At 42.3% G+C, this 15706-nt stretch overlaps 1 protein-coding gene across 1 annotated transcript; it reads left to right on the top strand.

Annotated features, from left to right (window-relative positions):
• Nucleotides 1–1189: 1189 nt before the first annotated feature.
• LOC306929913 (caM kinase-like vesicle-associated protein) lies at nt 1190–14526 on the top strand (the record flags this gene model as incomplete). Its single annotated transcript, XM_079510644.1, has 10 exons — nt 1190–1293; nt 6255–6386; nt 6860–6934; nt 7937–8075; nt 9238–9358; nt 10169–10244; nt 10794–10930; nt 13425–13503; nt 13862–13949; nt 14290–14526. The coding sequence occupies exons 1-10, from the start codon at nt 1202–1204 to the stop codon at nt 14524–14526; spliced, it is 1176 nt and encodes a 391-aa protein (XP_079366770.1). The 5' UTR covers nt 1190–1201.
• Between the last annotated feature and the right edge of the window lie 1180 nt (nt 14527–15706).

The following is a 15706-nucleotide window of genomic DNA, read 5'->3' as shown; positions in this document are numbered from 1 at the left end:
ACCGCCAAAAGGATATGTATTTGGCCACAGACTCCCCCGTCTGAAATGTTTTTGTTCCAGGGACACCCCTAGAAGAGAAGAGTTGTGTTTAAAAAAAATCAGACCCATCTGAAGTGAGTGGTGTTGTACTGTACTTGTGCTGTATGTACTGTACAAGCCCTCATCCCTGGCCTTTGTGTGTGTATGTGTGTGTGTGTGTGTGTGTGTGTGTGTGTGTGTGTGTGTGTGTGTGTGTGTGTGTGTGTGTGTGTGTGTGTGTGTGTGTGTGTGTGTGTGTGTGTGTGTGTGTGTGTGTGAAAAGGGTATGTATTCCTCTGCCTAGTAGGAAAGTGCATGAAAGATTTCACGTAAATTGCACGCTGCGTTCATGATTTGAGGCTTTTTATTCAAAACGGGCCAATCCTGCAAACTTTTAAAGTTTACTGTGTAACGATTTGCGGGATTTTCTGGAGGTAATATCAAAAAATGTGTTTTACAAAAGTCGGTCTCCTGGTATAAGCAGATGTGAAAAATGCAGGGCAAAGGTTTGTCCTTGGCCTCTAGGGAGTGTGCATACAACGTTTTACGCAGATCGGTACAGTTATAGGTAAAAATGTGAAAAGCTGCCTCATGGTGGCGCTATAACAGGCCATTCTGGAACATTTGGGGTAGAGGTTCATCGTTGGCATCCAGGGAGTGTGTGTGCAAATTGTGTTTGGCATCGACCGGGTTAACGGTGCCAAAGATTAGCTGTACACAGATGGACGGACACACACGCGGACGGACGGACACACACACACACACACACACACACACACACACACACACACACACACACACACGGACGGACGGATGGACGGACACACACACACACACACACACACACACACACACACACACACACACACGGACGGACGGAGTGCAAAACATACTCTCCCCATGCCTTCGGCTGGTGGAGACAATAATTAAACATGTACAGATGTACAAGCTCACAGCGTGTCACTTGTGAGCTTGTATACCTGCTATTTTTGAGAACTACTGTTCTAAAACACAGTTCTAAATCTTCTGAAAAACCCGGTTTTAATGGGTTAACCATTCGGTGTGGGTTTTTTGGTTTTGTTTTTTTGGTAGCTGAAAACAAATTCTAATACAAATGGTACTTGTTTGTGTTGTTAACAGGTTGTGTTGAGCGGTGTGTTCCCTGGCTAGGGCTGGTGTTGCCATGCCATTTGGCTGTCTAACAGTTGGGGAGAAGGACTACAACACTCCTTCCGAAGTCACTGACAAATATGACCTGGGACAAATTGTTAAATCGTGAGTATACCTGTGCAGCAGGCAGTGGTGTCAAATAACTATGTATATTTACTCAAGCACTGTGCTTAATTGAATGCCGCCAATGTACGGCGGTCTAATAGCCTAGACTGCCTAAGTATAGAGTTAACTTTGAACAGCTACTGCACCAACCGCTGAGTTGCTTGTCATGAAAATCCACTTTAAAACGGTGTAATCGCTTGTTGTAGTGTAGAAAAATATCCCATAGCGGCGATCACAACAACAGCCCGCTCAGCGCACAGCTTGTTCCTCCGGCAAATTTGCCATTGTAAACAATGGGACTCAATTTCCCAGAACCCTTTGCACGCCAGCGCGACGGACCTTTTTGCGATGACGTCATCAAAACGCGTCTGATATCCCATTCTCCTCCGGTGGATTGCCCGTATGACTTTAAAAAACATATTTAAAACGTGGATTAAACAATTAAAACATAACTTGGGCAACTCTCAAATCGCAGGGAAAGTGTTCTACAATGAATTAACTCGGGCAACTCGTTAATAGAGGTCAAAGTGTTAAAGGATGACTTCACCCATTTTCGACCTCTTCATATAATTGGTCCTCACTAATACATGAGCTACTTTATGTCAAGAAGAAGAAATGTTGGAGTTTGGAAGCGCTCGTTTGTATTAAGGGGTCGCGCTGCTGCCTCCTGCATTATGTGCAAATGCGAAACAGATGCATGCAGGGACGTTCAGGGACTTACGACGAGCGCTTCCAAACTCCAGCACTTAGAAAAAGAATCACTTGCACAGAATGTCTTGACAGAAAGTAGCTCATAACATGTCTACGGGGGATTTTTATGAAAAACAAGCTTTGCAGATTGAAAGAGAATAATTCAAGCTTGGACTACAGCTGCAATGTTGGTGAGTTTAACGTCGTTTAAGACGAGCAGATCGCAAACGCAAAATGATGAGTGGGGAGTCAATGGAGGGTATTGCAACTCTAGATTCATCCCATTGTAAAAAAATCTAGAGTTGCAAATTGCGGCTAGGTCTCGCACATGTATTGTAGTATGTATAGTTTATATGTATAGTTTCATTATATAGATATTCCACTGTTCCACGTTCTTAGCTTACGCATGTTTCATGATAACTACTTTTTATGTTGTATTGCCATGCTTTTTGTTCTTGCTTATTGTAAATCACTCTGGATTAAGAGCATGTGCTAAATGCCTAAATTGGAAATTGGAAAATTCTATCATGAGATCCTGCACATATGTGAGACGTCAAAATTAATTGAAATAAAAAACAAATGTAGCATCTGTGTGTGATCACTATAGTCGGCGATCAATTGTTTAGTGTGAAAGCCACAAAGATATAATGGCAGCAGATTTAAAAAAAGACTCCACTAGTTTGAAATACAAACTGATGACTATAAAAGTCCTACAGTGTGTAGGCGCTATAACAGGGCAACCAGACTATATAGCAATGTCACACTTTATTTTTATTTGTATTGTTCTAGTCTACCATATTCTTTACAGTAATCATTGGTGAGGACTATTTATATTTAGATTGTTGAAGCTGTACAATTCTGATTATTATTATTCTTCTTTTTTTGTATTTTAAAATTTCCAATACTAGAGTTTGTTCCACAGAGTCTGGGACGTTGGAACGATTAAATGACCGGGTTGTCAGGATCAAAAGTGACCTTGATGAGCTGGCTGCCAAAAAATAGGGGAGTGCTCCAACAGCACATCTTTTCCATAGAACTGCATGGCAGAAAGTCACTGGCAGCTCAAAAAACAGTTTCTGTGGTTACGGGCCCAGAGGGAACATGTTTCCCCTTTTCAGCATAATCTCCATACAGGTCCTCACTAATGGGACGGTGCCATTTCCAGGTGCACAGTGCTACTTTTAGAAGTTGGGAAGCGCACCGATACCAATTTCTTCCCTCTTTACCAAATCTCTTCAGCAATAATAGCTGATCTACAATCTCACAAGGTGTCACACACATTGTGAACTTTTGTGAATCGGAATCTCTTTTTAGAGATTCCGGCCTTTGCGCAGCTGTCACACCTATGTCGCTGCACTGTCGATCCCTACTAATACGTCTGAGTCGTGTTGCGGTGTTGGGAGTCCCCGTTGTACTTGTCTATCTGTGTCCCTTATTTGTGTCCGTTTCATGTGTCCCATATATGGAGAACAACCGCTTAAAACGGCGGTGTTCCTCCCCAGAATGGGGTTCAATCCATTCATAAATCAATCCATTCCTACACTACTCCAATGGTTCTCAAACCTTTCCTGCCAAAGACCCGCAAATTGATATTTATTTGGCCGCAGACCCTAATCTGAAAATGTTTTGACGGGGACTGCCCAGCCGGAAGAGAAGATTTAAGTTTTTTTATTATTTAACTGGGTGTCCCCAGACCCCACTTTCAGAACTACGCTATACTCTTGGCCATTTCTGTCTACCAGCGCTGTGTCTCAGAGGTGGACTGCAGATGGTTGGTACACTCTGTCTACCAGCGCTGTGTCTCAGAGGTGGACTGCAGATGGTTGGTACACTCTGTCTACCAGCTCTGTGTCTCAGAGGTGGACTGCAGATGGTTGGTACACTCTGTCTACCAGCGCTGTGTCTCAGAGGTGGACTGCAGATGGTTGGTACACTCTGTCTACCAGCTCTGTGTCTCAGAGGTGGACTGCAGATGGTTGGTACACTCTGTCTACCAGCTCTGTGTCTCAGAGGTGGACTGCAGATGGTTGGTACACTCTGTCTACCAGCTCTGTGTCTCAGAGGTGGACTGCAGATGGTTGGTACACTCTGTCTACCAGCTCTGTGTCTCAGAGGTGGACTGCAGATGGTTGGTACACTCTGTCTACCAGCTCTGTGTCTCAGAGGTGGACTGCAGATGGTTGGTACACTCTGTCTACCAGCTCTGTGTCTCAGAGGTGGACTGCAGATGGTTGGTACACTCTGTCTACCAGCTCTGTGTCTCAGAGGTGGACTGCAGATGGTTGGTACACTCTGTCTACCAGCTCTGTGTCTCAGAGGTGGACTGCAGATGGTTGGTACACTCTGTCTACCAGCTCTGTGTCTCAGAGGTGGACTGCAGATGGTTGGTACACTCTGTCTACCAGCGCTGTGTCTCAGAGGTGGACTGCAGATGGTTGGTACACTCTGTCTACCAGCTCTGTGTCTCAGAGGTGGACTGCAGATGGTTGGTACACTCTGTCTACCAGCGCTGTGTCTCAGAGGTGGACTGCAGATGGTTGGTACACTCTGTCTACCAGCGCTGTGTCTCAGAGGTGGACTGCAGATGGTTGGTACACTCTGTCTACCAGCGCTGTGTCTCAGAGGTGGACTGCAGATGGTTGGTACACTCTGTCTACCAGCTCTGTGTCTCAGAGGTGGACTGCAGATGGTTGGTACTTGGTACACTCTGTCTACCAGCTCTGTGTCTCAGAGGTGGACTGCAGATGGTTGGTACACTCTGTCTACCAGCTCTGTGTCTCAGAGGTGGACTGCAGATGGTTGGTACACTCTGTCTACCAGCTCTGTGTCTCAGAGGTGGACTGCAGATGGTTGGTACACTCTGTCTACCAGCTCTGTGTCTCAGAGGTGGACTGCAGATGGTTGGTACACTCTGTCTACCAGCTCTGTGTCTCAGAGGTGGACTGCAGATGGTTGGTACACTCTGTCTACCAGCTCTGTGTCTCAGAGGTGGACTGCAGATGGTTGGTACACTCTGTCTACCAGCTCTGTGTCTCAGAGGTGGACTGCAGATGGTTGGTACACTCTGTCTACCAGCTCTGTGTCTCAGAGGTGGACTGCAGATGGTTGGTACACTCTGTCTACCAGCTCTGTGTCTCAGAGGTGGACTGCAGATGGTTGGTACACTCTGTCTACCAGCTCTGTGTCTCAGAGGTGGACTGCAGATGGTTGGTACACTCTGTCTACCAGCTCTGTGTCTCAGAGGTGGACTGCAGATGGTTGGTACACTCTGTCTACCAGCTCTGTGTCTCAGAGGTGGACTGCAGATGGTTGGTACACTCTGTCTACCAGCTCTGTGTCTCAGAGGTGGACTGCAGATGGTTGGTACACTCTGTCTACCAGCTCTGTGTCTCAGAGGTGGACTGCAGATGGTTGGTACACTCTGTCTACCAGCGCTGTGTCTCAGAGGTGGACTGCAGATGGTTGGTACACTCTGTCTACCAGCTCTGTGTCTCAGAGGTGGACTGCAGATGGTTGGTACACTCTGTCTACCAGCTCTGTGTCTCAGAGGTGGACTGCAGATGGTTGGTACACTCTGTCTACCAGCTCTGTGTCTCAGAGGTGGACTGCAGATGGTTGGTAGGCTGGTTTCTGAACTGCTCATAACCTAACTCTGCATGTCTACCAGCTCACGTGTCTCAGAGGTGGACTGCACATGGTTGGTAGGCTGGTTTCTGAACTGCTCATAACCTAACTCTGAGAGGCAGTGGGTTTAGACAGAAATTATACCATGTTATAATGAGCATTAGTGAGGATAAATTGTATGAAGATACGTTTGAAAATGGGTCTTGTAGCGTGTACCTCCACATGCGTTATGCCCCCTAGTGAGACCTGTCACTGTCGGGTGGAAAGAAGATGTTGGCTTGATGGCCCAGGTATCGGCTGATTGTGGGGGTTAGCGGAGATGGAGTACTTGTAGAGAGGCTGGGGAATTGGCTTTACTAAATTGGGAGAAAATATTTTTCTTTTGTCTTGAAGGGGCATGTTTTGAACAACAACATAGTCTTTTCATTATGTCTGCCCATGATCTCTGTGATTCATATGTTTATTTATCTCTTGTCACTGATACTAAAATCTGATGTTTTATTTTAATTTTTTCAAAGAACCTGTGACTTGACATCCATACTGTTATAAAACCAGATAAAAAGAGTTTGAAAAGAAAGAAAAGGGTTCTTGTTTTAATGGTTAAACTGATATGATGCTAATGTGAATTATTTCGTCTGTCTTGTCAGAGAGGAATTTTGCGAGATATTCCGAGCAAAGGACAGGAATACGTTGAAAATGTTCACCTGTAAAAAGTTCATCAAAAAGGATGGGAGAAAAGTGAGGAAAGCCGCCAAGAATGAGATCCTGATCTTGAAAATGTGAGTGAAGTTTTTAATTCTCTTATTGCTGTAATATACAATAACAAACATAAGACTGGATTTTAAATTGACTTTATAAATCCCACACACATGCAGAATTGCAGACACATGCACTTTCAACCTGGTGTCCCTGTTGGCAAATAATTTAAAGTGAAAATAGCCCATATACATGCATCTTTTTGCTACTTTTGAGTGACATAAAAGATGAGGCATTCAATCATTTATGAAAGAAAACATAAAAATATGAAACATGAAGATGAAAGGTTTTCTGCCCGACAGTGATGTTATTTTTAAGCTGATGTTGCATTGCTAGTATCATAGGCTTGAATGATAAGCCTGATTTATAAGTAAACAAGCTCATAATGTGATGAGTTGTGAGCTTATAGATCTGCTATTTTGACTTGTACAACAAAGTATAAATCAGGCTTTACTGCTCAAACTAAACACATTCCTCTCCTCTCCTCCTTTCATAGGGTGAAACATCATAACATCCTCCAGCTGGTCGATGTCTTCGAGACCAAGAAAGAGTACTTCCTCTTCCTGGAGCTGTGAGTGTCATGTTGAGGCGCTTTGTGAGCCACGGGTGGCTTTTTCATCGATTCATTCATTGATTAATTAGAGGCGGTGGTTCTAAGAGGGGGTTCTAGGGACGCACGCACGCACGCACGCACGCACACACGCACGCACGCACGCACGCACGCACGCACGCACACACACACACACACACACACACACAGTTAAGAAATTAAAATATATGCACAGTATGCTAAGAAAAAGAAGAAACAAAAACAATCACATGCATGAACAAAAGCCATATTCATAAACAGACTAGACCTCTTGGGAAAATATACACTCATTCTTTGGCTTTCGTGGTTTAGCTACCAGCAGCCTTTCATAGTTTGATGGCAGCATCATTTCCATTTTCCCTGGCAATTTACATAAATTGTAGGCTTCCCAGAGGCTTAGCAGCAAAAATGAGGAACACTTTAGCCCTGTTTTATTTTACAACTATTCAAAAATAGCTGATCGAATAGATTTGTGAACTTATAATAATATATCTTTTTTAAGATTTTACATTACAATACAATACATCTCCATTCATTCAGGCCTTATTCATTATGTCCGTGTTTTTCACCCTTTTTTAATCGCCGCTAGCCCCTCCAATGCCAGTTTTACTTCATTGAAAAGAACACTAATTATGGTATGCGGTCAGGCCCACGCTTGAATCAGGGAGAAGGACGTCCCTGCCATGCATAAATACCAAAACAATAACACAGGGGACAGTGTGGGTAGAACAAGAATCCTTCAGCTGGCTGCAGAGGGCGGCAGGGAGAGGTCCCTGTCCCTGCTCTCCCGCCCAGAGATGTTCCAGGATTAAAGGAGCGAAACATCTGTGAAGGGTGGCTCCCGGCTGATGACCCTGGGCCTGACACACTTCCGACGGTGCAATGGTGCTGGCTCACCATGGCACCGTCGGAAGTGTGTCAGGTGGAAATGCCCAGAAAGTGTTCTCACTTCTCACTTGTGCTTACATCTATTGCACACCTCAGGGCTACAGGCAGGGAGGTGTTTGACTGGATCCTAGATCAAGGCTACTACTCAGAGCAGGACACCAGCAATGTACTGAGACAGGTGCTGGAGGCTGTCGCCTACCTGCACTCACTGAGAATCGTCCACAGAAACTTGAAGGTACTTCTTATACATAAATACACTGTCCATCGCTGACACCTAGTGCTGAAAGGTAGCACTTCGCATGCCACATTATGCTTTAATCCAAATAATTAAATTAAATAAAGTGCACCAGTGGTGGAAAGTAAATGTACTCAAGTATTGTACTTAAACACAATTTTGGTTTAGGCGAGTCTGAGCATATGAATATTTTAAAACAGCCTGGGGTGTACACAAAAGCGAAAGTAGACGTTACAATTTGTTTTACATATCATACATCATCTCATGAACAACTGAAGTGAATGCATTTACCCATCCTATAACTATTAGGAGCATGACCTAGGCCCTAGGGTTCAAGAGTTATAGCCCAAAACATGAGTAGGCCTGTTAATAGCACCAACATGAGGCTGAGCAATTAGGGGAGGGGATATTTGCTCAGGGACTCCATTGACACATTTCTGGCCTGGCCTGGAATTGAACCTGCAACAACCAGGACCTTCTGGTTGCCCAGGCGGGCTCACTATAAGCACTCTGCAAGGAAGATCCTCCCCAAATGTTTCAAATCAGCCTCAGTCATGTTGGTGCTATACTGCTATTAACAGGCTCATGACTCATGTTTTGAGCTACAACTCTTGAACCCTAGGTCATGCAATAAAAGTCCCTGGATTCCTTGGACCACAACTCCCCATATAGGCCAGGCCCATTTCCTCCCCCTTAGATAGCACTTTTTAGACTTAGATAGCATTTGAAACAGACTTATAGCATTTCATGTAGACAGCACAATAATTGCATTGTATGTAGTCATAGCACATCATAGTACATATGTATAGCATAGTATAGTATATATAGTTAATATGTATAGTGTCATTATATAGATATGTTCTAGTTACGTTCTTAGCTTACGCATGTTTCTTGATAAATGCATTTTATATATGTGATGTATTCCCTTACTTTTGTTCTTGCCTAATGTAAGTCGCTCTGGATTAAGAGCGTCTGCTAAATGCCTAAATTGTAAATTGTAAATTGTTTTAGAGTGAAATACCCCTTTTAGTGAAAAAGTGCAAAGTGATTCTTACACCACAGAAGTGCACAGTTGCATTTGGTAATCATGGCAAAAAGATACCTTCATGTAATTCCTTTTCATCACAATGATTACTTTAATATCTATTTCTGTCTGGTGCAGCTGGAGAATTTGGTGTACTTTAATCGTTTGAAGCACTCCAAAATTGTTATCAGTGACTTCCAACTAGCCAAACTGGAAAATGGACTCATTAAGGACCCCTGTGGCACACCAGAGTATCTTGGTAAGGATTTGGTTTTTAGATCAGAAACAAAAGCATTAATTTGACTAATTGGTCAACTGTATTAAAGGACCACTTCACCACTTTTCAACATCTCTTCATATAATTGGTCCTCACTAATGTTCATGATAAAACACCACCATTTTTTCCTACTCAGTCTGTGTCTCATAGGAGGGCTTTGGGCAGTTCGGACACCCGTCCACCAGTGACATCATCATTAGGCAGATTTTTTTTTAAACAAGATTTGTTTTAAAATATATTTAGATTTTTATTATCGTGAGAACGATGGCTTCAACTTTTGCATTTTTTTTGCATTTTCAGGAAAAAAAAGCCTGCCGTTTCTATTAGCTTGGATTCACCATCGATGATGTCACTGGTGGACGGGTTTCTGAACTGCCCACAGCCTTCTTATGAGACACAGACTGAGTAGGAAAAAATGGTGGTATTTTATCATGAACATTAGTTAGGACCAATTATAGGAAGAGAAGTTGAAAAGTGGTGAAGTGGTCCTTTAAGGCATTTTGATTAAAGATGATGTAAGTGATATGGTTTTGAGGGATGATACATTTTATATATTGTTGCTGTTGGGCAGAAACCTCTTATCTCCATATTTATTTAATTTGTGTGTGTGTTTTTTTATTTATTAATGCCCTACTAAAATAGATGTTCTATAGCTGATCTATAAGCTCAAAACGTATTGCATTTTGAGCTTGTAGATCTGCTATTTTCTATTTAAATTCCAAAAAGTAACCATTTTGTAGGTTTCCACCCATCAGCAACGATATTATGATTTTGTGTATTGTGTTTTGTCAGCTCCTGAGGTGATTGGGAGGCAAAGATATGGAAGGCCAGTTGACTGCTGGGCAATAGGGGTCATCATGTACATCCTGTAAGTGTTCCTGTAATAGTTTTTTATGGATTACTTTTTTATTAATCAAAAGCATGCTTTTTATATCAACAAATCAAAGCAAACAATTTAAAGGATTATTTCTAAATAAATGGCCAAATTAATTAGTTTGATTAACCACCCTAAATTATTTATTATTATTGTAACTATATACTTATACAGCATTATACCCATAATGCATTATAGAGGTGCAATGCATAGTAAGTGTTACCAAACCTTGTGTTATCCTTGGTCACCTATAATAACAAAAAAGATGATCACTTACCAATTATCTGTTATAATCGTTTTTTTACAACTGATTGAACCAATTAGTTTGATGTACTGTGGCAGCCCTATTCACAACTGCATGAAAGTATAAAACAGTAAAGTTTATATAACCTTTCACTGTTATATTTTTCACACGAACCATTCCACATGAGTATATATTTTTCTCTAAGCACTACTTTTAGTAGCAAGCTTCTAGACCAAAATGATGTGGGCACGCTTTTAAAGAGTGGTTAACATTGTGTCTTTCTTTTCCAAACTCAACAGTTTGTCGGGGAACCCTCCGTTCTATGACGACGCGGATGAGGACAACTATGATAATCACGATAAAAACCTTTTCCTGAAGATTTTGTCAGGAGACTATGAATTTGATTCACCATACTGGGATGACATTTCTGACTCAGGTATAACTAAGAGATCACTGTATTTTTTTTGTATTGTTTTGGGGGATTTTTATGCCTTTATTGATAAGGAATAGTATACAGACAGGAAAAGGGAAGAGAGATGGGGAGTGACACATGGCAATTTACAATTTACAATTTACAATTTAGGCATTTAGCAGACGCTCTTAATCCAGAGCGACTTACATTAAGCAATAACAAAAGCATGGCATACATCACATATATACAAAGTAGTTATCATGAATCATGCGTAGACTAAGAACGTAACAGTGGAGTATCTATGTAAACTATACATACTATACTATATAATATATTATACATGTGTACTATAAAGTGCTATGACTACATAAAGTGCAATTCTAGAGCTGTCTACGTAACAAGCTATAAGTCTGTTTAAAATACTATCTAAGTCTACATAATGTGCTATCTAAGGGGCTAGGCTAGGGCAAGTGCTACGGGCCATGGTGGAGTCTGAAGAGGTGGGTTTTCAGACTACGGCGGAAGATTGGGAGTGAGGCTGCAGTTCTGACTGTGATGGGAAGTGCATTCCATAGTTTTGGAGCCAGAAGGGAGAAGAGTTTGGGACGTGTGGAGCGTTGTCCCGGCGTTTTTAGTGAAGGTACCTCCAGCTTCCCTGCGTTGGCTGATCTGAGTGCGCGGGAGGGTTTGTAGGGTACGATCATACTTGTGAGATATGGGGGGGCCATGCCTTTGGTTGCTTTGAATGCCAGCATCAGAGTTTTGTATTCTGTGCGGGCAGCGACCGGGAGCCAATGGAGGGAGCGGAGAAGGGGGGTGACGTGTGAGAATTTTGGCTGGTTGAAGACCAAGCGGGCTGCGGCATTTTGGATCAGTTGGAGGGGCTTAAGTGCACATGCCGGTAGGCCAGTCATGCCGGTAGGCCATGGCAGGGCTTGGGAGTCAAACCAACGGCACACCTTCCGGCTGACTTGGCAGCCAAGGTGCCCAGACGGTTGAGCTAACCGTCCAGGCCAGGCTAATGTATTTTTAAGCAGAACACAATAATTGTGTTTTAGTCGAATCAGCGGTTCTGGACAAACACCGATCGGACCGACTTCACCACAGGCACTGCACTCCCTGGGGTCCTTGGTGACACACGTGCCGAGTTTAAAGTAAATTAGTCAGGTGGAATTCGGGATAGGACAGAAGGACAGATTCACGCACACATGTACAAAGTTTTCTTAGTTTTTTCCTTTTTTTTCTAAAGTAACACGGAATGAGGACATTTGTGCGATCAGTTTTCTATCGCTCATTTGCATTGTTTGAGTCAATTAACCTTGTGAGTGAGTAATCTGAACAATCCTTGACTGATGATACCCCACTACATCTCAAAGGCAAATATTGTACTTTTTGTTTTCTGCTTCTCTTCAATCACATCAATGAGCTCAGCCTGGATTCTCGCAATACAGCTGATCAGAGTAGTGAAGACCTGGACACTGTCTGCTATCTCTGTATCTGCATCTTTCCTGCTGAGCTCTACAGAGTGTTTGACTTCCTGAATCTTCAATGTCTATCCTGGATCATTTGCTGAATTTCAGCCTGTCTTTTTGTTTCATATTCCTCTTTCAACTTTTGACTCCTGAACTGATGAACCATCGCAGAAACAAACTAAATGACAGATTAAGGCTGCACAATATATCGTTATCGATCGGTATGAACATGCGCATCAGTATCGCAAAAAGACAACGGTATCGCGATATCAATATATCGTCATCATCGATATATTGATATATCGTCGATATATCGTCCACTTCTAAAGCCAGCAACATCCCATCAATGCCAGTTTTCATTGTTGCAAAACAACTTAAAACTTGATTACGTAACTGGAATCTTCGCTTTATCAGCAGTGGTGCTGGGGTGATGTGATCTGACTTTATGATCCAGGAATGTTGATGATCATGTGACTAATGGTCTAATATTCTATTTCAGTATCTTTATAAAGGTCTAATATTCTACTCTGACTGGTAGTTAGGAACCAAATGGACCGTTAATGGGTCTGTAACTCTGACAGTGTATAAATGATATACATTTATAGAGAAGTTAAAGGGGCATTCCACTCATTTTCAACATTTTACTATGTCATTAATATACCTTAGAGCTGTTGTGTGGAAATAATTAAAAAGTTCCCCCATTCTGTGTTTCCTAAAACTGGAGATCTGAAAAAAATCATTAACATGGAGAAACACATCTTGATGATGTCATCAAGATGTGCTTCACCATGTTAATGAATTTTTTCATACTTACAGTTCTAGGAAACACAGAATGGGGGAACTTTTTAATTATTTCCACACAACAGCTTTAAGGTATATTAATGACATAGTAAAATGTTGAAAATGAGTGGAATGCCCCTTTAAGTGTAGATTGGTTTCCTCGAGGATGAAAAGTGATGTCAAATGGGGGTCTGTGGCAGCATAAACTGTGGGTCCTTTTCAGTATTTACATGTGGATTAACTCTAGGTTTGTTTGTTTTTTACAGCCAAAACACTTGTAGCATCATTGATGGAAATAGACCAAGATCAACGACTAACAGCACAGGAGGCTATAAACCATGAATGGTAAAAGTTTTCTCTCAGAAATACTGAAAACATTGTTTATTGGCTCTGCTATATATATGGAGTGAGAGATGACAGTTCTCTGCTTCCCAATTTGTGCAAAGTTATTAAGTAAATGTACTCAAGTGCTGTCCTGACCTTAAATATAATTTTAGGGGCTTTTACTTAGTTGAAAATTACTCCACAACGAATTTTTGCCACTACAATTAGTTTTACGATTAATACACAAAACATACACTACAGTACGTATAGTGATGAATGGTTATGTATTATTACTGTAGGTCATCAGGCTACTGCCATGAATTGGCTCAACCAAAAATCTGAGTAGGCTTCTTCCACCAATGGTTGTCCTTTGCCTCAGGATTTCCGGGAACGCAGCCTCAAATAAGAACATCAAGGATGGAGTTTGTGCGCAGATAGAGAAGAACTTTGCCAAAGCCAAGTGGAAGGTAACTTTTACAAATCTTACCTCGAGTATCCATCTCAGATGCAAATTATATCATTTTTACTCCATTACATTTATTTGTAGTGGAGTGTACAGTAGTTGCACCTCTAGACAATTGTTCCCAAACCTTTTAGTTTGAGATCCAAAAGAGGAATTTGCTGTTTCATCCAGATCCAAGCTCACATCATGTGTGAGCTTGTAGAAAAAAGAAAATCTTTTGAAATAATAATGAAAAACTAAATGTAGGACACAATAAAAAGGATATTTAGTTGCAACCCCACTGTTTTGGAAACACTACCTGATGAACTAGAACTAACTAGCCCTCGATTGTTTATGGCTCACAGAAAGCGGTAAGGGTGACCACCCTCATGCAGAGACTTCGGTCCCCTGAACAGAGTGAGTCGGGGGGCACTAGTCCTGTCGTGGGGCCTCCGGGGGGTCCTGTACCACCTGGCAACACTCCTGCACCCCCAGCTGGACGCCCAGGGTCCCTGGGACATGCCGGCACACAGGCTCCTGTCAACACATGCACTGCCATCAGCCCTGCAGCCTCCATGACCAGCAGTGCTGGCCAGCCATAGACCCACTGCCACGGTCGGGGACATTCTCCAAACATCATTGCAAACACAGGGTCATTAGACTGATTCAAAGTAGTATTTTAACGCCTACTGTGGCTTTCGCGTGCACCCGAGACAGTTACAGTATGTTGCTCGATTCAATATTTGATATTAATTTGGTCAGACACACAATTCAAACTCCAAGTGTTGAACTTGAACCATGTTAAATTAATTGAAAATACTTGTCCATTCTGGTGACAGATATTGTCCTTCATTGTTCAATTACTTATTTTTTTTATGAAAAAAGCAATGAAATTAAATACAAAGGGTGTGTCTGTGTGTGTGCGTGCGTGCGTGCGTGCGTGCGTGCGTGCGTGCGTGCGTGCGTGCGTGCGTGTATTAGTCCAATCAAGCATTAGAAGGACAATATCAATCACCAGAAGTGGAGACGTGTTTCACGTTTGTTTTCAATGAGGCTTATATATTTTAGGAGGGGCATATCCTACAGTAGCCTACATGTCTGAAATATAGGTGCATGATGATGTCTGAAATATCCAAATACTGAATCAAGCAGCTTTAAACTGTCTGGGATGCCATGAAGCCAGAGTAGATGTTAAAGTATCCCTGTAAAAAACAATGGAAAAAGGACCTGTGCCATCCCGGATACATAATGTAGTGGCATATTGATAAAGTCTGTATTCTGTTCAGCTGTCTCCTAACCCACATCCTTAATGGAGCACTGCTTTGTTCACACTCAGCCCAAATCCCATTTCAGCCTATTCAAATTGGTTTAATCAAGTCTGAATTAACAGCAAAAAAGGGGGAAATTTAAACCACATTCCTAGGTGGTTGGAAATTCTTTCAAATCGGATTTCTAAAGACGTGTGTCAGTCTGGACACTCGGACACGGAACGGAACCCTGATTTATATTTGGAAGTATGATGGGGTGTGAACCTGAGCTGTCTGTGTCCGTCTCCATTCATTTGATTTCCCTCGTCAGTGGTGCTATTACAGTGGTGGTCTACAATGCTGTGATGTACTTTGTTTTACAGGGTCGCTTAGCAGATCCTAGCACGTCGCAGACTCATTAACAGAGTATGAATAAAGCTCACAAAACTCACACAATACAGTATGTCATTACTTTGTTACCACCACCAATGCAGATAGGTCAACAATGACACAAATGCCATCTGATGACAGTGTG

Source organism: Electrona antarctica, assembly GCF_951216825.1.
Source record: "Electrona antarctica genome assembly, chromosome: 9".
Classification (NCBI taxonomy): Eukaryota; Metazoa; Chordata; class Actinopteri; order Myctophiformes; family Myctophidae; genus Electrona; species Electrona antarctica.
Note: the sequence above shows the minus strand (reverse complement) of the source record. Positions and strands in the feature narration are given on the sequence as shown.